This window comes from Anabrus simplex, chromosome 5, assembly GCF_040414725.1.
Source record: "Anabrus simplex isolate iqAnaSimp1 chromosome 5, ASM4041472v1, whole genome shotgun sequence".
NCBI lineage: Eukaryota > Metazoa > Arthropoda > Insecta > Orthoptera > Tettigoniidae > Anabrus > Anabrus simplex.
The window spans coordinates 132,542,073-132,568,184 of NC_090269.1; the positions used below are offsets into that span (position 1 = coordinate 132,542,073).

At 38.5% G+C, this 26,112-nt stretch overlaps 1 protein-coding gene across 4 annotated transcripts in view; it reads left to right on the forward strand.

Annotated features, from left to right (window-relative positions):
• The window catches only part of LOC136873850 (angiopoietin-1 receptor), a 540,166-nt gene that overhangs the window by 33,173 nt on the left and 480,881 nt on the right, over positions 1-26,112 (forward strand). For 2 of the 4 annotated variants that reach the window (XM_067147131.2, XM_067147132.2), the window contains exon 2: positions 3,059-3,125. In XM_067147131.2, coding sequence (XP_067003232.2) covers positions 3,074-3,125 — 52 coding nt within the window. In that variant the 5' untranslated portion in view covers positions 3,059-3,073. Of the gene's footprint in view, positions 1-2,864; positions 3,126-26,112 lie in introns of those variants that run through there. The other 2 variants (XM_067147134.2, XM_067147133.2) reach the window with 1 other exon arrangement.

The following is a 26,112-nucleotide window of genomic DNA, read 5'->3' on the forward strand; positions in this document are numbered from 1 at the left end:
ATCATAACGCATGCAATGAATGCCATGCATTCAAGGAGAATACGCCCCTGGATGTGGCCTCTCTCAAACTCATCTAGCTGGTCAAGAGCGTGTTGAATGTTCAGTCGGGACATGCTTCACGTTCATTCAACTTAGCTCTGTGGCTCACATTGCTACTAAGGCCTTATTTGGTATCTTGCATCTATGAATAAAGGAGGCATATACAGTATATGGCCTCTAGTGGCATTTCCATGCAAACAGTCAGCATTAAACTCAAGTGGGATACATATCAGCCATGACAATGCTATGTGGCAACCTTCATTGTACTCGTGGGATTTGTTCATGGTGTGCATTTTCTCTTTTGTAGATGCATGTATGTTTGTATGAATTTTGTTAGCCCCAGACCCACCTCTGCCAAAATTATTAATTACGAATGTGTAATTTAGTTAGAAATATTGTCCTTTTTATTATAGTAGTGTAATATCTTTGAGAAAATGTGTGTAGAAAATGGCTGATTCTTCTGCAGCAGACATATCGGAAGTTCCATTTATAGATACTAATATACCATTGGCATCTTAAAGTACTAGTACAGAGGCACAGAAACAGCTGTACATCAGTGCTCTGGGTGAAGAACTATGAGCAGAGCACAGAGGCAGTCATGCAAATTTCATTGCATTAACATTGGCCACAATGTTGGAAAGCTAAATATCCCCGAAAGTATAAAGTTTGAGCTCCTGACGAACTGTTGGAAACCTAACAGAGCATATGGAAACTTCTCTGATATAAAGTCAACTGTTTGCTCATATAATAGTGACCTGTCAAGTTCATAAAATATTATGAAAGATGAATTCAAGAGATTGAAGAAAAAATCGGAAAACATTGACCTGAGTGACAGGCCAAAAAATGCATTCGGAACATTAGAGAAGTGCTCAGAAAATTTCTTACCAAACATTCAAACAGTGCTTTAAATATTTGCAGACTTTCCTGTAACAACCTACAGTTATGAGCGAAGTTTTAGCTGTCACCGTTGACTGAAAAACTTGCCCTCAACAAAAGAAAAAGAGACTGAATAGACTGGTACATCCAGCTATTAACTGACATGTTAATGTGAACCCTGATGCCATAACTGACATTTTCGCATGATGCCCTAGACAACGTGACTTCATTTTTTAACCTACTGTTCGTATGTTAACATTTGTTTCGTATTTGGTTTTCTACTAAGTACGGTGCAAGTTTGATAAATTAAACAATAAATTTTATCATCTGATTTTTTTTTGTGGAAATTTGATCCATTTAAGGCAAATGACGACAACAAATCTATTTGTGTCTGTCTGTTTTATCATCATGCAAGAAACTTCGTGTTTAGATTAAGGTAAGTCCAAATTGAATTTAGTATGAATTTTGTTTTGAAATTCAAATTTTACTACCACATTGTAAAAAAGCACATGCAATTTAAACTATCTCCCTATCAGGTTTTTTATTTAAAATGTAATTTACAACTTCTTTTCTGTTCAAAATTTCATATGTCTTGAAGATGAGCAGGGAACCAACTGAACCCTGCCAGTCAGGGGAGCATCCTACTAGGAAGCAAAAAAAAAAAAAAAAAGTATATAAAATACATGTTCTGACAAAATTTTAATATATATATTTTCTTCTGTGTGGGTAATGGCAGGTACTAAGAACATGGCAATATAATGTTGCCTTTGCATATGCTATTATTAAAAATGTCATAAATGTTATTGCAATCTTTGTTTAATAGTGTGTATTTTTATTCCTTGTTCAATAGTGGGTTTTTTCAGGTATGTTATAGTAATATTTATATTGAACTTTGAACTTGTGTGTTTGACAAACTGAAAAGCTTTTAAGTTGCATTGCAGTCCGACAGTAAGGCATAACCTAGTCTCATGTATATTATGATATCAAATGTCGCACTAGAAAAAAGTACCTTTCTGGTTTGCCCTCCGCCCCCGAAAAGAATCCTATGCACGGGCCTGGTATGTATGTATGTATGTATGTATGTATGTATGTATGTATGTATGTATGTATGTATGTATGTATGTATGTATGTATGTATGTATGTATGTACAACATTTATTATAATTTGGGTCCACCTTATTCAGTACATAAAAATTGTTGCTTAGATGTAATTACAACATATATTTCAGTCAGAACTAGTTTCGACGCCCTTCCACGTCATCTTCAACTGATATAAGTTTGTGGAAAAAATCGACAATCATATAAGTTTATCTACTTCAAATTGATCACAATTTAAATCCATATTAACAAACTGAAACAGTGTTAAAATTATACTATATTTTATACAAGTCCAAGACTTGCGAGTCTTAAGCCATAAACTGATAAAATCATATGCAAACCAGTTTGCTCACTTATGAAATAACATGGATTTAAAAGAACAACAACTTAAAAAGAACTAGTCTTGAAGTAACTTTGTGCTTAATTTATCACGCTTGTTAAAACTTGACGTAGAATCGTAGAAGAAATGAATCAGTAAAAACTGCAGTGTTCCTTTAATGGAGCAATCCTAGTGAGGTGGAAACTTATATCAGATGATGATGACGCAGAAGGGCATCGAAACTAGTTCTGATTGAAATATATGTTGTAATTACATCTAAGCAACAATTTTTATGTATTGAATAAGGTGGACCCAAATTATAATAAATGTTGTAATCTTGGTTCAATACGGACAAACAATGAAGTTTATTGATTTAACTGTATGTATGTATGTATGTATGTATGTATGTATGTATGTATGTATGTATGTATGTATGTATGTATGTATGTATGTACTATGACCTTCTCAGTTACCATCACTCTCACTTTAATATCATTAAATACAGTATTGCCATTGTTTGAGATCTCCTTCAGTTTGTCTTACTGTTTACTATGAAGACTATATTTCTCTTAGGTGACTTACTTTCTTTTATGCACCTCACAGAACCCAACCACTGAAGCCAGTGCATTTGAAATCTCCATGTTCACTACAAACAAATATGTCTTGTACTCATATTGCTCCACTACAAACAAATATGTCTTGTACTCATATTGCTCATTGTTACAGGGAATTACTGCTTTCATGTGGCTGAGCTGCTTCCTGCTTGGAGTAATTCTAGGGCTTTCTGTGGCAAGTAAGTGCTTATTGTAAATCTATATATATATATAAAATAGCTTGTCCTGACTGACTGACTGATTCATCATCGCCGAGCCAAAACTACTGGACATAATGAAATGAAATTTTGGAGATACATTCATATTAAGATGTAGGTGCTCGCTAAGAGAGGATTTTTGGATATTCCATTGCTAAGGGGGTGAAAAGGGGGGGTTAAGTTTTAAAATGAGTGCACCTATATCTCAAAACTTTAAAAGTTTACAAATGTAAAAATTGGTATTTAGAATCTTCTTCGAAAATAAGGAAACACGTATTTTTTTGTTTTCAGAAAATCCCAATAGGAGGGGTGAAAAAGGGTGAAAATGGGGAAAATGTGTTGAATGCCTTTAATCAGGATACCGGTACTTATATCTCAGAAACTGAAGATATTACAGACCTGAAAATTGGTACTTTTGATCTCTTTTAAAAATAAAGAAACACTTATTTTTTTGTTTTTGGAAAATCTAATTAATGGGAGGGTGAAGAGGGGGTGAATTTTTAAAATTAGTGAATCTATATCTCCAAACTTTTAAAGTTCGCAGATGTAAAAATTGGTATTTTGAATCTTCATTAAAAATAAAGAAACACATATTTTTTTGTTTTTGGAAAATCGCAATAGGAGGTGTGGAAAGGAGTGAAAAAGGGGTTGAATGCCTTTAATGAGGCTACTTATATCTCAGAAACTGAAGATATTATAGACCTGAAAATTGGTGTTTGGGATCTCCTTTAAAAATAAAGAAACACGTATTTTTTTGTTTCTGGAAAACCCAATTAAGGGGGGTAAAAAAGGGACAATATTTTAAAATGAGTGTATCTATATCTCAAAACTTTTAAAGGTTATAGGTGTAAAAATAGGTATTTAGAATCTCCATTAAAGATAAAGGAACACGTATATTTTGTTTTCGGAAAATCCTAATAGGAAGGGTGGAAAAGGTTGAAAAAGGGGTCGAAAGCATTTCATGAGTCTACTTATATTTCAGAACCTGAAGATATTACAGACCTGAAAATTGGTGTTTGGGATCTCCTTTAAAAATAAATAAACACGTATTTTTTGTTTGTGGAAAATACAATTAATGGGGGGGGTGGGGCTGAAAAGGGGGTGAATTTTTAAAATGAGTGTATCTATATCTCAAAACTTTTTAAAGTTTATAGATGTAAAAATTGGTATTTAGAATCTCCTTTAAAAATAAAGAAACACGTATTCTTTTGTTTTCGGAAAATCCCAATAGGAAGGGTGTAAAAGGCTGAATAATGGGTTGAATGCCTTTCATGAGGATACTTATATTTCAGATCCTGAAGATATTACAGACCTGAAAATTGGTATTTTGGATCTACTTTAAAAGTAAAGAAACAGGTATTTTTTCGTTTTTGAAAAATCCAAATATTGGGGGGTGAAAACGGGGGTGAATTTTTTTTAAATGAGTGTGCCTACATCTTAAAACTTTAAAATTTACAGATGTAAAAATTGGTGGTTAGAATCTCCTCTAAAAATAAAGGAACACGTATTTTTTTGTTTCCAGTAAGTCCTAATAGGAGGGGTGTAAAAGGGTGAAAAATGGGTTGAATGCCTTTAATGAGGATACACATATCTCAGAAACGAAGGATATTACAGAACTGATAATTCGCATATGGGATCTCCTTTAAAAATAAAGAAACACGTATTTTTTAGTTTTTGGAAAAGCCAATTAATGGCGGTTAAACAGGAGTGACAAATTGGGGTGAATTTTTTGAAAGACTATATCTACAGAATATCTTGGAATCGTAAAATGTTACAGACGTAAAAAGTGGGTGTAAATCTCCTTTAAATGTAAAGAAATATAGATTATTTGTTTTTGGAAACTCTACTTAAGGGGAACCCAAAAAGGGTGAAATTTTAAAATGAGAATTTTTACGGATATCTAAAAAACTTAACATGTTACAGAAGTGAAAAATAGTATTTTTTATCTCTATTAAACATAAAGAAAAGTGTATTTTTAGTTTTCGGAAATACCACTTGGGTGGAGGGCGGGTGGGTAAAAGTGACTGAAAATGGTGTTGAATTCTTTTAATTAGGCTACTGATATCTCAAAAATGAAGATGTTACAGACGTGAAATTTGATATTTGCAATCTGCTTTAAAAGTAAAGAAACACGTATTCTCGGAAAATCCAATGAAGGGGGGGGGGGTGAAAGAATTGAAACATTAGTTGACTTAATTGTATGAGAATACATACATCTAATACTAAAGTTGTTACAGACGTGAAAATTCGTATTTGGATCTCCTTTAAAAACAAAGAAAAAGGCGTTTTGGTGGGGAAACCATCTTGGAGGGCGGGAGTGTAAAGGAGTTGAATTCCTTTCATGAGGACACATAAATCAAAAACTGAAGAAGTTAGAGTCGTGATAATTGGTATTTAGAAGATCCTTTACTATTAAAGAAACAAGTATTTTTTTGCGGGAAAATTCATTTAGGGGGAGGAGAGATTATTGTGAAATGAAGTGAAAAAAAGTAAATTATTTTTATGTGGATACTTATATCTCAAAACTGAAGGTAATAGACGTGAACATTGGTGTTTGGAATCTCCCTTAAACATAAAGAAACAAGCATCCTTTTAATTCTTTTTCGGGGGGGGGGGGAGGGGTGGCTGTAAATAAACTTAACGGCGGTGGGGTGTAGAAGGAGGTGAGACCAATTGATTTTACTGTTATTAATGTACTTATAAGGATCCTCCGTTGCTCAGGCGGCAGCGCGCCGGCCTCTCACAGCTGGGTTCCGTGGTTCAAATCCCGGTCACTCCATGTGGCATTCGTGCTGGACAAAACGGAGGCGGGACAGGTTTTTCTCCGGATACTCTGGTTTTCCCTGTCATCAGCCATTCCAGCAACACATAATAGTAAAAATAATAATAATAATAATAATAATAATAATAATAATAATAATAATATTCCGGACCGTCGTCAAATTGCGGACCGCGATGGAAACGGCTCCTGGACGGGTAATGACTAAGAATGCAGTCCGGTTGCGGGTTCAGTGCCGCCAAGGCACCCAGTATGACAGCACGCCGGATCTCCTGAAGGATTATATCCGTATTAAAAATATTATAGGAAAAGATGGCAAAGATTTACGGACCCAACTGACCTGGAGGAATACCTGAGCCTAACCCGGGAAGTACGAAATCGATTGCTGGAAAGGAAGATTTAAAAATGGGAGGAAACGTGCCGTAAAATAATAGATCGGGAATTTTGGTGGATTCTCGCAAAGAACGAGTCAGATCGTGAATTTCGGCGGATTATATATCTAAAACAATAAGCATCCAATTATAAATTTCAGTATAATACCGTAGCGAAGCACGGGTATCTTGCTAGTTTCTAAAATAAAAATAAAGAATGGAACATCGAGGTAGTGGAATAGGGGGTAGCAGTAGAGCATTGCTCAGTCTCTCCCTCTCTCTGCCTCCATAGACTCAATCAAACATTTTACTTTTAATTTGTTATAACTTACTGAATATGGAATATCAGTGATATTTGACATACCATACTGAATATGTTATATTTGGTCATGTTGTTTGGAGAATGCTCTCTCTCCCAATGCTGACCTGTTGTGTTTAGCCTGTTACATATTTCTATTCAGGTTTCCTTTCTTTATATTTAAGAATTATATGTCACTTGTTTGTTCCCTGAAACTTACACTGACCTGTAGGGTTCTTTTTTTCTTCATTTGTATGTTTGTCCTGTGTTCCTCATCTTTTACCACCTGTATTCATCTTTGTCTTTTACTTTTTCCTTTGTTTATCTGGCTTTCTTCTTATGCTACACTTCTCACATCAAGATTAAAGATATGTTAAGATGGCCCCTCAATGAGTGTTAGGGCCTGCCCTCCTGATGAAGCTGGGCAGTAGAAACAGGCTCGTCTGGGTCTGAGAAGAAATTAATGTGGAAGAATAGGGATTGATGGGAGAGCCTGTCTATTTGAAGATGTTGTGATTGTCCGTGACCTTTCGTGTTTTCATGTTTGTCCTTGTCTTCTTTTTCTTTGCTCCCTCTTCCAGTGCTGATCTGCCCTATTATACGATCCCGTTTATTTCCCTATAATTCCATATAAGAACTTGGAGAAGAGGTGCCTATAGGACTCCATGCTATGTAAATATTGATAGGACAATTGTAGAAACTCAGTTAAAAGGGTGTACTTCTCTGATACTGTTTGAGAAAATATTTATAGCATTACTTTATTGAGTTGTACACATCTATATATTAACCTCTTCAGTGGCATGCCCGAAAAATTCTCAGGTGGTGCACGCTTGCCCGTAACGTCATCGCCGAAGAAATTCTCGTTTATCTGCAGTATTCATTTCGCGATCGCCCAATAATTTCTCAGGTTGGCCTACTGTAACCTCTTTGGAAAGTGTTTTCCAGCATTCTCAACAGATGGCAGGAGGGTTTCCAGCTGTATTCGTGAAGTCTCTGGCCTAAAATATGTCTTACCTTCTCTACTTTATATATATAATCTCTGGCCAGCTGACGAGGTAAACTGAAATGGCGAGCATGAAACGGAAGAGATGTTTGAAGGCAAAATAAGGAGCTACATCAGATGAATCTGTAAGTGATATTAGTATTTCTGATAGTAGTGATAATGATTCCATTGATTCTTTGGATGATGACCTTAGTATTTCTAGTGAAAATGAAGAAGATATTACGTCAGAAGCTAAGGTGATGGTAGGAGATGTTGGATGTACATTCGTGTGGAAAAAGTGTAAGCCTGGGGATAGTGTGTGACCTAATATAATTCCATTTACGGTAAATCCTGGTGTGAGGGTTGGATTATTACCAGAGGTGAGTGCGACTGACTTTTTTGAACTGTTTCTAACGGATGAAGTTGTAAATTTGACAGTGACCGAGAAACATTTGTATGCTAAAAGTATATTGAAAAAATTGTAAATAAATCTCCACATGCAAGGGCACAATTTTGGAAAGAAACAAACTCTTATGAAATTTGACAGTTTATTGCATTAGTGTTGTTGATGGGAATAATACAAAAGCCAAAAATAAAGATACTCACAGGACAGTATTCTCAAAACACCAATATTTTATGAAACCATATCACAGGCTTACTGTAAGAAAACGTGTAAATAGAGTGTAAAGTAAGTGTTTATTAACCTTGAATAATACACTTAAGAAAATGGAAATTGCAACACCATGAAGGCATTGGTTGTTTGTGTTGATTTTCAAGATATGGAACGATGCCATGTAGGTATGTAAACGATCAAAGTTTCAGACCCATTGGATTATTGCTACAGGTCTTCCCACGTGATTGGTCGCGGAGGAATCAACTCCAGTATACGGACTCTGGTGTAGCATAGTTGACTTGCAGTCTGTGCAGTGAAGTGTTCCTCGTTAAACATGCCTCGACGACAGAGAAGAGCACGCTATCAAGAACTGTCGCCATTTGAGAGGGCTCGGATAATTGGGCTGTGTGAGGCTGGATTATCGCTAAGGACTGTCGCTGCACGTGTTGGCCGACAAGCATCTACGGTACAACGTGCATGGCAGCAGTGGTCAAATGAAGGTACTCACACTCGTAGACCTGGCACAGGCCCAGCGCGACAGACAACTGTGAGAGAGGATCGCCGCATCATGTGGATGGCCCGGATGGAACCCCATGCAACAATAGCACGAATTCGAGCAGCTGTGGCACCCCACGTTACACAACAATCAGTTGGTAATCGCCTGCGTGCAGCTGGCTTACAAGCCCGTGTCCCTGTAGAAGGTGTTCCATTGACCCCACAACAGCGGCGTGTAAGGCTGGCCTGGTGTCGAGAAAGGTCGACGTGGGTCGACGAATGGCATAGGGTCGTCTTTAGTGATGAATCGCGCTTCTGTCTTGCCCGCAGTGATCGCCGGAATCGTGTGCGCCAACGTACCAGGGAGAGGGGCCGCCCAGATCTTATTGTCGAGAGGCACACAGGGCCAACACCAAGCATTATGGTCTGGAGAGCTATTGGCTTTAATGTGAAATCACAGTTAGTGCTTGTTGAGGGCACTATGACTGCTCGACAGTACATTAATAGGGTACTCAATCCAGTGGTGTTGTCCCTATGATGGCGAACATTGCTAATGGGATGTTTCAGCAGGACAATACCCGGGTTCACACTGCACGCATCTCCAGAGAAACTCTCCACGACATCACAACCTTAGAATGGCCTGCCAGATCCCCGGCCCTCAGTCCTGAGCATGTGTGGGACATGATGGGTCGACAACTGGCAAACCGTCCTCAGCCACCCACAACTCTGGAACAACTGACCCGTGCAGTGCAGCAAACATGGGCCACAATTCCTCAGGAAGCGATCCAGGGCCTTATTGACTCCATGCCTCAACAAATTCATCAATTTATTGCAGCTCGTAGTGGGCACATCCTGTATTGATTGTTGTCCAAACTTGCAGTCAGAGGGACCTGAAAGTGTAATCATCGAATCACAACCGAACATTCGTCCTGCGTGTTCAATTGCAGCAGTGTAGCACCACTCCTTCTGGGTGTTGCAATCTCCATTTTCTTCAGTGTATATGGATGTGTTCCCTTAATAATTGTTACTCGTTTCTTGCTTCGTAAAAATAAATATATTACTCCGAAAAACCTCACTTTTCTTGCACACGAGGTCTGCCAGAACCCGCCACTGAAGGGGTTAAAAAAGTTTACTAAAAACAGCCTGTCCAGCCGTTCTACTGGGCTGATTTGCTTCGTTCTTTTTTTTTTTTTTTAATTCTCTCCAGAATCACCTACATGTGAATCATCAAGCATTGATAGGTCTCTAAGTTCAGTCAGCTTTGAGTAATTCTAGAATCAAATCACTAAATGACCATTCCAATAATTGCTGGTGAAGGCTTGCCCTAACCCACAATACGCTTTGCACTTAGCGGATTGCACACAGTTAAGGAGCAATATCTTTACATAAAGATATCGGCGAAGCTAACCGATTAAAAATGACGGTGACTATAGGCAAACCTGCAATTTAAACCAAACTTAGTACACATAAAGTGACTTTATACTATCTGGAGAGAAATACTGTAGGATTAAGACACACCTAGCACCCCTAGGGGTGGAGTGAGGAGGGAGTGACTTGTAAAAAATTGGAAACTACCTATATTAGTGTTGAATGCATAGTTTTCGAGGTTGCAGAGATTTCATCTTCAGCCACCATCGGCATGGGGGAGAGAAGGGGTAATTTCAAAAAAAAAAAAAAAGAAACACCTAGATTTTGGATGTATTGGTACTCATATGACTTAATATCTGGAGGAAATTACTGTGGGGGATGAGCCACACCTAGCACTCCTGTGGCTGGGGTTTGAGAAGGTAAAAATCGTTGAAAACAGCCAGTAATACTGATGAAGCCATACTTTATGGAGTCGCTGAGATGAATTGTGACATTCTTGATGCTGTTTAAGTCCAAGTTCAGCCTCTATCGGCATAGAGGTCAGAAGGGTTGAGAAAGAAAATATCCAAAATGACCGAGATTAGTGCTGAATCCATAGATTTTGAGTTCGCTAAACTAATTGGCGACATTCCCAATGACAGAATTGTATACATCATATCTATAGCACAACGTGTAAATACATGTAATAATCACTTATATTATTTGTATGAAAGGATCGTCTACTTCCCAGACAATATGGGCTGCAACAAGGACAACTTTCCACGTGAAACAAACTTATCTAAAACTAAATCTTTAAATTAACTCACAACAGAAACTCGAAAACTACAAAATAGTTTGTAAAACATCAATAAATGTCACAATAAAGAAATCTACAAAAATTCACTTGGCACATAATTGACAGGTAAAATAAATACTAAAAAAAGTTCTTGGGCAATGCATGGGGCAATTTCATACCAAGACATGTTATCTGACCTATTTACAACTAATGCTGCAGGGCAGCATGGGTCCTCAAGTTTATGTATAAACATTCACAGCTTGTTTCCAGTCATTTGACTGGGTCAGGAATGGAATGGAATGAATGAAGCCCCCATCCAGCAGTGAGGATAGGAATTTTGCCGGCTGCCGGAGCCTGTCGCACTCCTCTGGGGCAATAATTAATGACTGACAAGTGAAATGAAATGATACTGGAGAATGTCGCTGGAATGAAGGATGACAGGGAAGTACCCGGAGAAAAACCTGTCCCGTCTCTGCTTTGTCCAGCACAAATTTCACATGGAGTGACCGGGATTTGAACCACGGAACCCAGTGGTGAGAGGCCGGCCCTCTGCAGCCTGAGCCACGGAGGCTTCTCTAGTTTATGTAACTTTAATTAATTTATAGCCAAATTTCTGTCAAATTTCATAAACTTAATTCCTCCGCATTCATATCGGAGAATAAACTGATTGGTCATTTACTTAATAATTGTATCAATGTTTCAATACTATTGGGTCTAATATTAATGGCAGTTCAACTCTGGACCTGAATTTTGTTTTGCTTGGAAGTAGGTACTATAATTTGTGGTACCAAATTCTAGAAGTCCAAAAAATATTGTTCTTTTCAGAGAACATATCAAAAACCTATGAAGCTGTGTGTAGAAAGATAGGGGCATCGTAAGGAATGCATAACAGGATTAACACAATGACAGATCAGTTTACAGAAAGAAAACTCTGAAGTTCAAGGACAATTACCTACGAGTTGACTTCAGAGAGCTCTTTTGCCTGTCTTCAGTTGATAGCTATCTTGAAATCACTGACGACAACCATTCATTGTAGCATTATATTGTGAAACAGTTCCTAGTCAAGGGAAGCATTTAAGTGTGCTAGTATGTACATTGAAATATTATTTTTCTGAAATACCATATTCTTTATTGAATACAATAGCTCTTCAAGTGTTGATTATTGGTATTTTAGTTTTGTATGTTCTGCTACTCACAAATAATGGTTTCAGAATAAACAAGTGTACAATGAGCTGATCAGTTCATTTGTTTAGATTCTTGCTTTTTGTGCTATGGATTGTAGGATTGAATCCCAGCAGAAGCAGTGTTTAAATGCAGGAGACCTACAAAGTAACAGTGGAATTAAAAGAAGAAGAAAAAACAAACCACCAAGCACATGTTTATCTTAATAATTGAGCTCACCTGTTATCATGATCCTAAGGATTTGGGCAGGCTGAGGACTTGGGTTCAATTCTAGGCAAGATTTAAGCTAATCAAATTGACCTGACACCAAACATTCACACTACTTTATTACTGCTATCAAAATATGTACAACGTACTTACAATTGTCAGTTTTCACCTCTTGTTTTACTCTCGATTCAAATGACGCCTTTTAGTAATGTTCTGTTGCAATATATGTAGTTTCTCAGTCTCTTCTACAAAAATTATGAACCTTAAAAGATTTATAGTCTGTTAATCGTATATACACTTAGCTCAGAAAGAGGCTTCTTTCTAGAAAATAATAAGTCTGATGCAAGCTAGTGAATATGGGAAGGGACTTCATGATTTGAGGTCTAATAACATAGTTGCCCCTTTGAGCGCATTAAAAGCTTTGAATCCGTTCCTTGATGATTATGGGTTGTTGAGAGTCAGTGGTCGACTCATGAATTACCAGTTGGAATACAATGAAATACACCCTATCATTCTTCCTCCAAAACACTTTGTGACAGCCCTCGGGCTGTATTGTTTTCTTTGCATAACAGATTTTGGGTTTCCTCGTGGGAAAACAGTTACCCGTGGTGTGAACCATTCATGTTACATGTGCTTAGGAAGCAAACCTCTACTCACCACTCATATAAGGGGTCAGTTATCCTCGTATAGAGTTGAACTGTCTAGGTTGGTCTTGATAATGGTGGCCCAGTCATCATAAAGGGTGATAACCCGAGGAGTAAAATAAAGTTTAAGGCCTACATAGCTCTCTTTGTTTGTCTTGTCACTTAGATTTTTCACAGGTTCAAGATGTATTGCCTAACAACTCAGGACTTCCACGCTGCCTTTAGAAGATTTACAGCCCTTAGAGGATTTCCAAATCTCATCCTAAATGACAACGGCAAAAATTTTGTTGGAGCCAACAATGAGTTATTAAGATTTATTAAGGATAGCTGCAATGGGATAGAAGAATATTAATCTAATTTGAATGTGAAATGGAAGTTTAATCCACTCTCCAGTCCTCATATCGGTGGGCTTTGGGAGGCTGGAATAAAGTCTGCAAAATCACTTTTGAAGCGGACCGTAGGAAATTCTGTTCTTAATTTTGAAGAGTTTAGTACTCTTTTGTATCAAATTGAGTCTGTGTTGAATTTGAGACCTCTCTGTTCAATGACTGATGACCCCAATGATCAGTGCTATTTGACACCTGGACATTTTCTAGTAGGGAGACGATTGACCTCTGTCCCCTCTCCAGACATATCCAACAGCTCCTACTCCAGTCTAACTAAATAGAATTTGGTGCAACTGTATCAAGTTTCCTGGCAGAGGTGGTCAAGGGAATATATGTAATCACTCCAACAAAATGTAAATGGTATTCCATAGGAAAATGGACTCCAACTCCAACTTCTAAGAGAGGATAACCTTCCTCCTCTGGTTTGGAAGACTAGTATAATCCAGGAACTCCATCCTAGCTGTGATAATGTTACTCATGTGTCCACTGTGAAAACAAAAACTGGTTTCTTTTGCCGTGTCATAGTAAAATTGTGCCCATTGCCCAAAGATTTTGTATAATTTGTATATTTTGTATATGTTGTAGGCCCCTATATGTATTGTTTATTATTCATTTGTACTGTGATTTTGTGTAAGACATTTGACATTGATTTTTGAATGTTGAGATCTCTCAAAGGGGGGAATATGTTGCAGATTTTGTGTTGGCAACTTCGCCTGCCGCATTTCATATCTTTTTATTTTACAGTTGGCAACGCGCTGCTACATCTTTTCTTAATGAGACTGAACATGGCGACCAGCAGCAATAGATGTACATTTTGTATCTCTAAATTCATTTTGTACATATGTGTAAATATATGGCGTCTATACATTTATTCATGTAGAATAAATACTTTAAACCATAAATGATTGTTACAGTAAAAAAGCTGCCCTGCAACTGATGAAAGAACTTCGGTCTATATCTTTAAGATAAGGTTTATGTTACATCTTTGTGACAGTGACTTTAGATTTTTTTCTGAACACATTTTCAGCCACATGACAATTTCACATCATGAGCTGGGTAAAGAGAGTATATTTTATATCTTTCTATGCAATAAGTTCTTTCTTCTCTTCGGAATGCTGAGTTAACATAACTTTCAGACAGTTGGTGCATTTAATTTCCTTTCCCACCTCACGGATGACATTTCCTGCTACGTACTCAACAACATTTTCAGAGTACTTATTGAGAAACTTGTAATTTGTTGCACAGTAATCATGATTAGTAGAGGTGCTGTTGTCTTCAGAATGAGCCATAGTACATAGATAAGAGAATCTCTTCACTACCTGACTATTTACAATTTACAGTGGCCAATGGGTCAATCTGTCCCAGTAAACATTTCCTGTATACTGATCTGATTTCTCTGCATTGGGATTATTTCTGTTTCTTCCCCTATTCTAAATTGTCGGCAATGCTTTGGGCAGCAAATGTCTCCTGTCATAAACTAAATACTTGACCCTGTGGAGAAATGGGACAAGGTTTGGACTCACACATATAGCGCTCCTCAAAATGTTCTGAAAAAAGAGTACTTTGCTGTTTGGGATATCACTTGTCTCTCTTCCTGTTATGCACCCACTGCCTAGTCAGCTGTTTGTATTTTAGTGAGAACCTGTGATGAGAATTTGTGCTTTACAGCGGCAAAATTTAAGATGATTTTTCAATATACATAGTCTTCTTACAATAGAAAAGAAATGAACTTACCTGAAATAAGATACACTGTTTATTTTGCTGGAACAAGAGTATATGAAATGAATTTTATTTTGGTCCATATTGATGATTTATCGCTATCAACACAAGACACTTTCTCATCCTTGTTAACAGCGAACAAAAGTATGCAAAACAGAATTCAGACATACTCACCCTTCAATAAATGAAGCCAAACTATAAATCAATGATGAACTTGGTACACATGCAAGATTACTCAGACAGTTCCAGACAGCTGTTGTCATTAGCTGGTACATTTATATCATGGCAGCTGTAGAGTTGCTTGCCTCCACCTGGAATGCTAATTGAGCTGTTGTAGCCACCCTATGTATTATATTCTAGCTCGTTGGCTGCTAGACACAGGGAAGAAATCTTCATCAAAATTGTATGTGGAAGAGAAAGCTACTATGGAATTATCTCCTGAACAGCTATCAATGCTAGTTTAAGTTTGCATGATTACTGAAAGTGGTTGTTCAAGAAATATTAATGCTGAAATTTCTAATGAAAATGGGTTTTCAGGTGGTGATGATGATAATAATGGAATTATTTCAGGGACTTTGGGCAAGAGGTAGAAAAATAAAAACTATGGTTGCAGGGTCAACTCTATGTTGGATTTTCTTGCCTGGATATAAAAATGTTAACAGGCCTGTGAGGGAACTAGGTGCAAAGTGTCACTCTGAGAAGTGTAGGAAATTGTCAGGCAAAAAATATAATAGAATTTCTGATGAAACTAGGGAACCCATATTTTGTAAATTCTGGTCTGATATCACAAGGGATCAGAGAAAGGTTTAAGTTGTGAGTAATGTGTGGCTTATTGAACTAAAACTGATATATACTGAGAAAATATTTAGAAGAAATACTATCCTTTTGTATCACCTAACTGTTGATAATGAGCTTTTTCTGCGGTGCAAAATGATGTTCCTCGCAACTCTTGGGCTGCGTGAATTTTCGGTCCTCGACTGAGTGAAAAAGGGTCAACTGGTATGTGTGACTCCATAAAGACTTAGAACCAGGCAAGAAAAACTTCTTTGCCCAAGATTGGAGATAGAAATCAGATATTAAGTGATTTTTAAAAATTATTCTTTGCCCAAATTGTCATCACATAACGCCAGAATTATACTTGAAACAAAATCTCACCTTTATAGTATGTACTGCATTAAATGTGGAATGACCGAGCTCGATAGCTGCAGTCGCTTAAGTGCGGGGGCTGTACCTTAATTAAGGCCACGGCCGCTTCCTTCCCACTCCTAGCCCTTTCCTGTCCCATCGTCGCCATAAGACCTATCTGTGTCGATGCGACATAAAGCAATTAGCAAATGTGGAATGTCTGGGGAGAAGCCCGTCAACAGGAGACATTTGTAGCAGTATTTAATGAAGAAAAACTCTTGCTTCAAAAACTTAAGGAAGACAAATGTAATGGATGTATGAAGTATGTTGGCAGAAAATAAAATTGCAACAAGAAGGTGACATTAGTTTAGAGGAATGCAATTTAGGGTAAGCAATTGTGAAGGTTGTATTGGTTATTTCAACCAGCCCTACATACTGTAGGAGCCCCCTATCCGCCACCTGGGGACGCGCTCTGTAGGGGTCAGGTTCTCCTGGTTACTTATTGGAAGTTAACCCCACCCACAAGGAGTAAGGTTATTTGCCCAATTCCTGGGGGTTTTAAAATACTGGGACACCCTCTCTCCAGGGGTCATAAATATGGAGGGCCCTTGTCCTGCGTTAAGGGTGAAGACCTCAACGGCATCTACGGCGGAGAAGATGGACTTGGTACGGCGGAGATGGCGGAAGAGGCAACCCATCCTTCTGGGGTGTACAGATGGAACCTACTGCCTTGTAGGACGAGGAAGGCATCCTCAAAGGCTAAGGGAGTAAACCCTGAAAGAAAATCCTCTTATGCGTTAGGCCTAGCAAGTCAGCAGGAGAGTATTGAGTATAGTTGCTTTCAATAAGAAAAAGAGCCTCGGAAAGAATATTATAGACCAGACTGACACGTCCTCTCAGACAATTGTAAAGTATGATGACCGTAAGGCTGATGATATACAATGTTCTGAAAGGAAACCCCAAATAAAAAAGAGACCCAAATACCGAATTGGAACTATGAACATTCTATCATTAACTGGAAAGTTAGAAGAACTCCTAGACATGATGGATAGAAGAAAAATATCAATATTGGGATTAAGTGAGACCAAATGGAAAGGGATTGGATGTAAGACACTTCGTGGAGGTTATAAATTATACTGGAGTGGACAGGAGAAGGTAGCGAAAAATGGTGTTGGATTCTTAATTAACGAAAGGACTGATGCTACAGCTGAAGTTATCTGCAAAAGTGATAGAATCATTAAAATGTCCATGAAACTGGAGAACACTAAGTACACCATCATACAAGTGTATGCCCCACAGACAGGCTGCAGTGAAGGAAGACAAAGAGAAATTTCGGCAAGACCTGGAAGATACTGTTAATGAGGAAAATGTTATTATTATTGGAGATCTAAATGCGCAAGTTGGGGTAGACAGACTTGGGTACGAGAGCATCATTGGTCCACATGGATTTGGACAAAGGAACCCAGAAGGAGAACAACTATTAGATCTGTGCAGAAGAAGTGATCTTATAATCAAAAATACATTCTTCAAAAAAAGAGACAGTCACAGAATAACAAGGTACAGTTGGGATGGCCAGTATAGAACATTGATTGACTACGTAATCACAAATAAAGATGGTGGCAGGTACATCACAGATGTAAAGGTCATCCCTAGTGAAAGCATGGACAGTGACCACAGATTGTTGGTAGTAGACTTCAAACATAAGACAAATGAAACGCAGAAACTTATTACGAAAAAACCAAGGATTAAAACTTGGAAGTTGCAAGAAGTCCAAATAAAGGAAGAATACAAACTAAGGATTCAACAGAGTTTGCCGAAGTGTGAAGTAACCAGCGTTAATGAAGAATGGAAGGCCTTCAAAGACACCTTTGTGGGAGAAGCCAAAAACCTATGTGGAGTTACAAGTTCTATCAAAAGAAAAAAGGAGACACCAGGGTGGAATGATAGAGTGAAAACAGCGGTGAAAGAAAGAAACCAAATAAAGAAGGCACTGGACAAGGAGAAACAAAAACAGGGACAAGAACGAAATGAACAAGAAATACAAAGACTTCAAGGAGTATACAGGAACAAGAAACTTGCTGTAAAGAACATTGTAAGGGAAGAAAAAGAGAAGAAATGGAATGAGTTTGCAGACAAACTGGAAGAGGACAGTAGAGGAAATATGAAATTGCTATACAGAGTAGTGAAAAACAAGCGAAGGGATCAAGAGACCATAAAAGCAATAGAACGTGATGATGGAACTCTGGCACAAGAAGAGGGAGAAATTAAACAAGAACTCAAGATCTATTTCGAAAAGCTGCTGAATGGAGATACAGAAAACATAACAACGGATAGAGGAGAGCCAAATCGAGGAACCACAACTGAACCACCAATTACATGGCTTGAGGTTGAAAATGCGCTCAAGAGCATGAAGAAAGGAAAGGCAGTGGGCATAGATGAACTAAGTGCAGATATGCTGAAAGCAGCGGGAGTTCCAGGAATCCAGTGGCTCTATAGACTGCTCAACAAGATATGGGAGGAAAATACTATTCCTGAGGACTGGAAGATGGGCATCATTGTACCTCTGTTCAAGAAAGGAAGCCGACGAAAATGTACTAATTACCGTGGTATCACACTACTGTCTCATGTCCTGAAAATATTGGAAAAAATAATAGAGACCAGAATCAGAGATATTGTTGAACCAATTTTGGAAGAAGAGCAGTATGGTTTCAGACCAGGAAGGTCAACTACAGACCTTATATTTGCAATTAGGATGCTAATGGAAAAATACTGGGAGAAGAACAAGCCTTTATTCCTAATATTTTTGGACATTGAGAAAGCATACGATGGTGTACCAAGGGAAAGAATTTGGCAATGCATGAAAGAACTTCAAGTGCGAGACAGCCTCATAGACAAAGTGAAAATGTTGTATAGTGGGAACAGAAGCTGTATACAAGTAGGATGTGGTTTGTCGGACTGGTTTGAAACAAAGAGAGGAGTGCAGCAGGGCAGCTCATTGTCACCACTTCTATTTATTATTGTAATGGATGTAGTAATGAAATCTATTAAAATGAAAGAACACGGAGATATAAAAGCCTTCACATTTGCAGATGATGTTGCGATCTGGAGTGACTCAGAAGATGAATTGGGAGAGAGAATACAAAGCTGGAATGAGGAGTTTAAGAAATATGGTTTAAACATCAGCAAGACCAAGACGGTGCTGATGAAAGTGTATGGGGAAGGAGCAGAACCAATAGTCATGTTAAATGAAGCTCAACTGGACAGTGTTCCAGTTTTCAAATACTTGGGTAGCGTTATATCAAATGACAACCTAGCAAAACATGAGGTGAACAATCGAATCAATAAGGCAACACAATTTTACCACCAGGTAAGACACCTGCTGTGGGATGAGCAAATACCCATGAAAACAAAAATGACATTGTACAAGTCCTATTATACACCAATTCTTACATACAGTCTCGAAACCACAACACTGACCAATAGAGATAATTCCAAACTTCAGGCAGCTGAAATGAAATTCCTACGCACTATGATCCAGAAAACCAGGAAAGACAAGATTAGGAATGAGAAAATTAGAGAAGAAGTAGGAATAGACAATTCTCTCCTAAATAAGATTCAGATATCAAGACTGAAGTGGTTTGGTCACATGAAGAGGATGCCAGTAAACAGAACTGCAAGGAAAGAATTTGACAGAAAGGTAGAAGGAAGACGACTCGTGGGAAGGCCACGAAAGAAATGGATAGATTTAGTTAAGAGCGATGTAATGCTGAGAGGTCATGATTGGGACAAGTTGGTGGAGGAAGAATGGTACAAGGACAGGATGAGATGGAGGAGGCTCATATACCACACCCGGGAAACTGGAGATGGTTTAGGATGATGATGATGAATTGTGAAGGTAAAGTTTCCTGGTCACAGGTTCAAGTATGCAGGAGAAGACATGTTACATGGTTGTACATTAATAACTGCTGTAGTTGCCACAATTTTGAATGCAAGCATGCAAAAGTGCATGCATTGTGTTGTACAGGTCCCGGTATATGATTTTATGGGATGGAGTTCCACGCTTGTTGTACTTTGTCAGTCAAATCAACATCCGTTAAAGCTGGTATTGGATGATGCTGGATTTGTTATCCCATAATGTCCCGTATGTGCTTAAGGGGGAAAAGGTCTGGTGATCTCGCAGGCCAAGGCAACTGGTTGACACTCTGTAGTAGTGGCGGTTTCTGGTATAGTGCAATGGAGCAATGAACCTCCAGTTTATATCAAATTGTACTCAACTACTTAATTTTCACAACGAAGCTCGTGCTAAGCCCATCTCTCTGTAATATACTAGTACTGGCTTTCAATTCATGTGAGCTGCTCAAGTTCTGTGGCTGGATACTCGTCTGAAATGAACCCCCATACAAGGCTACATCTCCATCCTTACCTAGGCGAAGGGAGCAGTGAAGTGCGGGAGGAAGTCTGCCAGCTAGAAGACAAGGGATGGATATCGCAGAAAAGGATATCTGTGTTTTACGCATGCACAATATGCTATTCTCTCAAGTTTGTCGCAAGTCATGTTGTTGGGGTTAGAAAACTGTAATAGTATGTGCTTGCCATCTGTTGCCCTTACAGGAATTTAACCAGGCAGCAGAGAATAGTGCACATAATTAGCGCTAGTGTTGGAGAGCATCATTACTACCAAAAGTCACATTAAACTGCCAAATTCCAATTGATATCTTGTCCCAAATATATCAATACTTACTAAACATCTGTTCATTTGCCTTATTTGGAATAATTTCTTTTTTGGAGAGAAACTTAGCTTAAAAATCATAGAGGCAAAGAGTAGCGGGAAGGTAATACCAATGAAAACGCTAATTGTCTAGCCCACACTAGTTCTTAAAATTAAGTTACCAACATTGTGAACATTGCGAACATTCATTCCTATAGTTTCCTCGTGTTTTTCAAGTGTGATACTAGTGTTTGTAAACGTTCGTACATAGTAATTATCATAATTTGTAATATTATTGTTTGCTGTGCAAGCATGTGAGTGTTTTCCTGCACTGTTATGACATTCAGAAACTTAAATTTTAGGATATAAAGAAGTTACAATCTTTTGTCCTTGTGTGTATTTTTGTGCGTTGTAGTTGCGTCCACAATCTTTGTGCCCAGGAAAGGTAAGGAGCTACATAATGAGTTTGAACCGTGCCCAGATACTAAAGAAGACAAACTTTTCTTGTCTCCCTCTTGAGCAAAAACTTGAGATTAAGAATGCCCGGTGCCCAATGCCTGATCTTGATATAACAGGGCAGACTAAAAGTAAAGAAATCGTGCGTAAATTCAGAATGGATATATACAAAAGAACTGAGTGGATATGTGGGTGCGAAGTTACTAACAGGTTGTTTTGTTTTCCTTGTTTATGATCCGTGAGTGATGAAAGTGAAGGGACTTGGACCAAAGTTGGAGTGGTAGACTTAGGACATTTGTCCCAAAAAATAAAGAAACACGAAAATTCCAAATCTCATATGCTTGCCCAGTTAGAATTCGATTTTCTGGGAAGATACTATATCCGGCAGCAACTTGATTGTGCTTACAGGCAGTCTGTGAAAAGATACAACGATCTGGAACGGAAAAATCGTTATGTGCTGTCAAAAATTATCGACTGTGTAAAGTTCGCTGGCGCGTTTGAGTTGGCATTGCGCAGGCATGACAAAACAAGTGAATCATCGAATCCTGGCATATTTCGAGGCCTTGTTAATTTTAGTTCTGAAATTGACGTTGCATTAAGGGACCATCTGCCCAAAGCTACTCTTTTCAAAGACATCTCGAAAGACATTCAGAATGAATTGCTTTCGTTCATGTTTGAAATCTGTCGCGAGAAAATAAAGAAGGAAATTGCAACTGTGCACTTCATTTCGGTAATCGCAGATGAGACCACTGATATATCAACTACAGCACAATTAGTTATTGTATTGCGCTACATTCTTCCCAACGGTTAGCCAGTTGAAAGATTTTGGGGTTTCCTCTCATCCGCTAGTCATGATGCTAAGACAATAGCAGAGTGTTAAAAATCTTCTTTGAGCGATGTTGTGGATAGCCCAGATAAGTTAATTTCACAAAGTTACGATGGGGAAAATGTAATGAGTGGTCACCATTCAGGAGTGCAAGCTCTCATCAGGGGAGATTTTAAGCATGCACATTATGTTCACTGTCATGCCCATTCTTTGAACTTAGTCATGGCACAAGCGACAAGCCAGAATATGGGTAGCTGCATATTTTTTGCAGATTTAAGTGAAATTCCCAGCTTCTTTCATAACTCCCCCCCCCCCCCTCCCCCACACCGATCAGGTGTATTGACCGAAGTAGTTGGTAGAAGAGTACCTCATGCTTCAAACACAAGGTGGAATTTTAAATCAAGGACCGTTGAATTAGTTTACGAGAACAGAGATGCCCTCATCGAATGCCTGGATCAACTGGAAACTACCTCTCGACAGTCTAACACCACTGAAATAATAACAATAAGTTAATTTATTAATTTGTCCACCTAATCAATTAGGTGTATTGACCGAAGTAGTTGGTAGAAGAGTACCTCATGTTTCAAACACAAGGTGGAATTTTAAATCAAGTACCGTTGAAGTAGTTTATGAGAACAGAGATACCCTGTTATGCCCATTCTTTGAACTTACTCATGGCACAAGCGACAAGCCAGAATATGGATATCCGCATATTTTTTGCAGATTTAAGTGAAATTCCCAGCTTCTTTCATAACCCCCCACAGCAATCAGGTGTATTGACCAAAGTAGTTGGTAGAAGAGTACCTCATGCTTCAAACACCTAATCAATTAGGTGGACGAATTAATAAATTAAGTTATTGTTATTATTTCAATCAAATATCATCAATGCAGATCAAAAATGATATTTATCACTTGTAATAAGTCTAACACCATATCATAAGCCAGAGGTTTGCGTTTATAATTGGAGCACCCGTTATTTCAGTTCTGGTTGGCTGTTTTCCATCAGATATGCCTCATGTGAACATTTTTTTACAGTCTGCTACAAAAGTGAAATTCAGATCCATTGGAAGTCAAAGGCACACTTTCAGTTTTCGAGGCTGCTATAAAAATGGTTCGAGAAAATAAAATTGACCACATCGCTGATGAACATGACACACTGCCCCCACTAGTGATGGTATCACGAGGACCGGTATGTACCTCGGAACGAGTTGCGGCAATAGAAATTTGTGACATGGTCATTCTTCAAGCAAAGGAACGGGTTCAATTCACAAACCACCTTCTTGCAGCAAACCTGTTTCAAGCTGAGAATTTTGGCAGCTTCGCAAAGCAGTGAGAAACCTACCCACTTCTCAACAAACCGAAACTGAGAACCGAACTTGAAATATTATACATGAGAAATGATTTTCGAACTGTTTCTGGGGCTATGACTTTGTTGCAGTTTCTTGTAGAATGCAGAGTGTCTTTGGCGAAAGCATAAAACTTTTAAATATAGTTAATACTATGCCTATGATGACATTTGAAGCAGAAAGGTCAATTTTATTTTCTCGAACCATTTTTATAGCACAATGATCGAGGATAGACTTAATGCTCTTGCTATGCTGTCAATTGAAAAGAGCTTGGTTCGAGACTCTGTGGACTTCAACGAAGCAGTTATAGATAAGTTTGCATCCCTCAAGGAGTGCAGGATGGATTTTTTGTATAAGCTGTCTGCATACGGTAAACTGATTGTGAAACATTTCTTATTTTGCATGTGGTAAATATCGCCATGTATTGTCTGCTTCTCTTGTATTCGATCACATTTTCAAAACTTCTATCATCGTATTTTAGGAGGTCACGGCCCATGACGGGAGAGGTGGAGGGGGGGGGGGGGGCAATTATTTTTCTTCTGTTGAACCCCCAGTGACGAAGTCACGTGCTGCCACTGCTCTGTAGAGCACACTGGGTGACAGCAGTGGTTTAGGATGAGTGTTATCCTGTTGGGAAACACCTCCTTGAATACTGTAAGTGAATGGCAGCACGATTGGTACACATCACGAGTGTGACATACAAATCTGTTGTCAAGGTTCTTCGGATAACATCAAGAGTGTTCCTGCTGTCAAAGGAAATTGCTGCCCAGACCATAACTTCTGGTGTAGGTCCAGTATGTTGACTGCGCAGACAGTTTGGTTCCAAGCGCTCACCTGGCCTCCTCCTTATCAACCTACGGCTATCATTGGCACCAAGACAGAAACGGCTCTCATCTGAGAACACAACGGATCTCCACTCTGCCCTCCAACGAACTCTAGCTTGACACCATTGAACTCTCTGATGGCAGTGATTCAGAGTCAGTGGCATGAATGCTACGGGATGTTTGGCTTTGAACTGTTCCTCAAGTAATCTATCTGTTACAATTCACTGTGTCACTTTGGTGCCAACTAAAGCTCTAATGGCAGATGCAGATGCAGTACGATCCATCACAGCCATGCGGCGAATGCAGCGGTCTTCCCTCTCTGTAGTGGCTTATGTGCGGCTGGACCCAGTGTTCTTGAGACAGTGCCTTCCTGTGATCATTGTCGTTAACACCAATGCACTCTGGATACATTCCAGCCAAGTCTTTCTGCAATATCTAGGAAAGAACGTCCACCTTCTCATAACCCTATTACATGGCCTCGTTCAAACTCAGTAAGCTGGTGATACTGCCTTCTCTGTCTCTTTAAATGCATGTTTGCCTCATACCTACTTCACATTGTAAACACTGGGCAATGAGTACTGCTCACAAAGTGTAGTGTGTATTTAAAACAAACTTGCTTTGTAAGGTCATAGTGGCACTTCTAACACCACTCTTCATTGACTAGCATGCAAATTTGAATAGGTGTCATCTTTCAGATGTGCAAACACGCCTCCCGAATTTCGTTTATCTAATACAACTCCTTCTTGGTATTGGGAGTTTATTTTTCATCACTCTATGAAGTTGGAAATTTGAATGAAAGTGACTGGAAGGATAGAGCACGTCAGATGCTTCATTAAGTGCTTCTACATTCGTTGCATACATTATGTATTTTCTTCAGACATATTGTGTTGAACCGAAATAAATTATTTTGTATAGGGCTAGTGATGGATGCACTTACCAGAATCACAATGTAGTTTTGCTAAATGGAATTTTGAATTTTTCGATCAGAACTTCCATGACTGATCCAAAAATTCTTAGAGAAAGGACATTCACAGATGGAGTCTGATTCTGTGTATAACTGCAGTGAAAGGAAGTTAAACATGAGAGATTTATCTGCACAGTGATTAGCTCTCAGTAACAAAAGAAGGCAGAAGAAAGCCCTTCCCTTCCCAAATGGATGGACTACTTGAGCTTCCAAGATTTCTCAGTGAAAGGCCAACAAAGTAATGAAAAATTATCTAAACTCTTTTATTGGAAAGGTTATTATTCTTAAATCTCAAGTTCCTTTTATGGAGTAGTTTTTTGGTATGTTCTATGCTTATTTTTCAAGTACCACAGCATCAGGCAAGGAAAGGACAAGGTGACACATATCAGGTTTCTTGTTTATTGTCCCTCTGGTAAGATGTATTTCAAGCTCAGTTTCAATGATGGCCCAGACTATTCTTCCCCAAAGGATTACATCAGTGGAAAAGTGTGAATATGCCTTCCTTTAGAAAAGAAGAGGAAGATATCTGCCCAGAGGTTTCAGCACCTCCAGGAACTGAAAACAGTCCTTCTGAAGGGCTGTCATCATGACTATGACTCACTACTCATGAAGCCAGTTAAAAGAAATGCTTTTATATTGAAGTCAGTAATGTGGAATGCTTTTCAGTGAAACACTTATAATAATTGGTGTGTGGTATTAATGATGTCACAAGATTGAGGAAGAAGTTACTGCAATTTCATTTGTTGTACCACAGTTTGTTACATTATTTATAATTATGGTATAGACCAGAGGTGCTCATGCTGGGCATTTCGTCCTGGGGGTGCCCAGCACTGTAAGCATGCGGGCAGGCAATGAGTGTATGCTATTCAACCACAATGACATAGTTATTTCACAGGCTGTG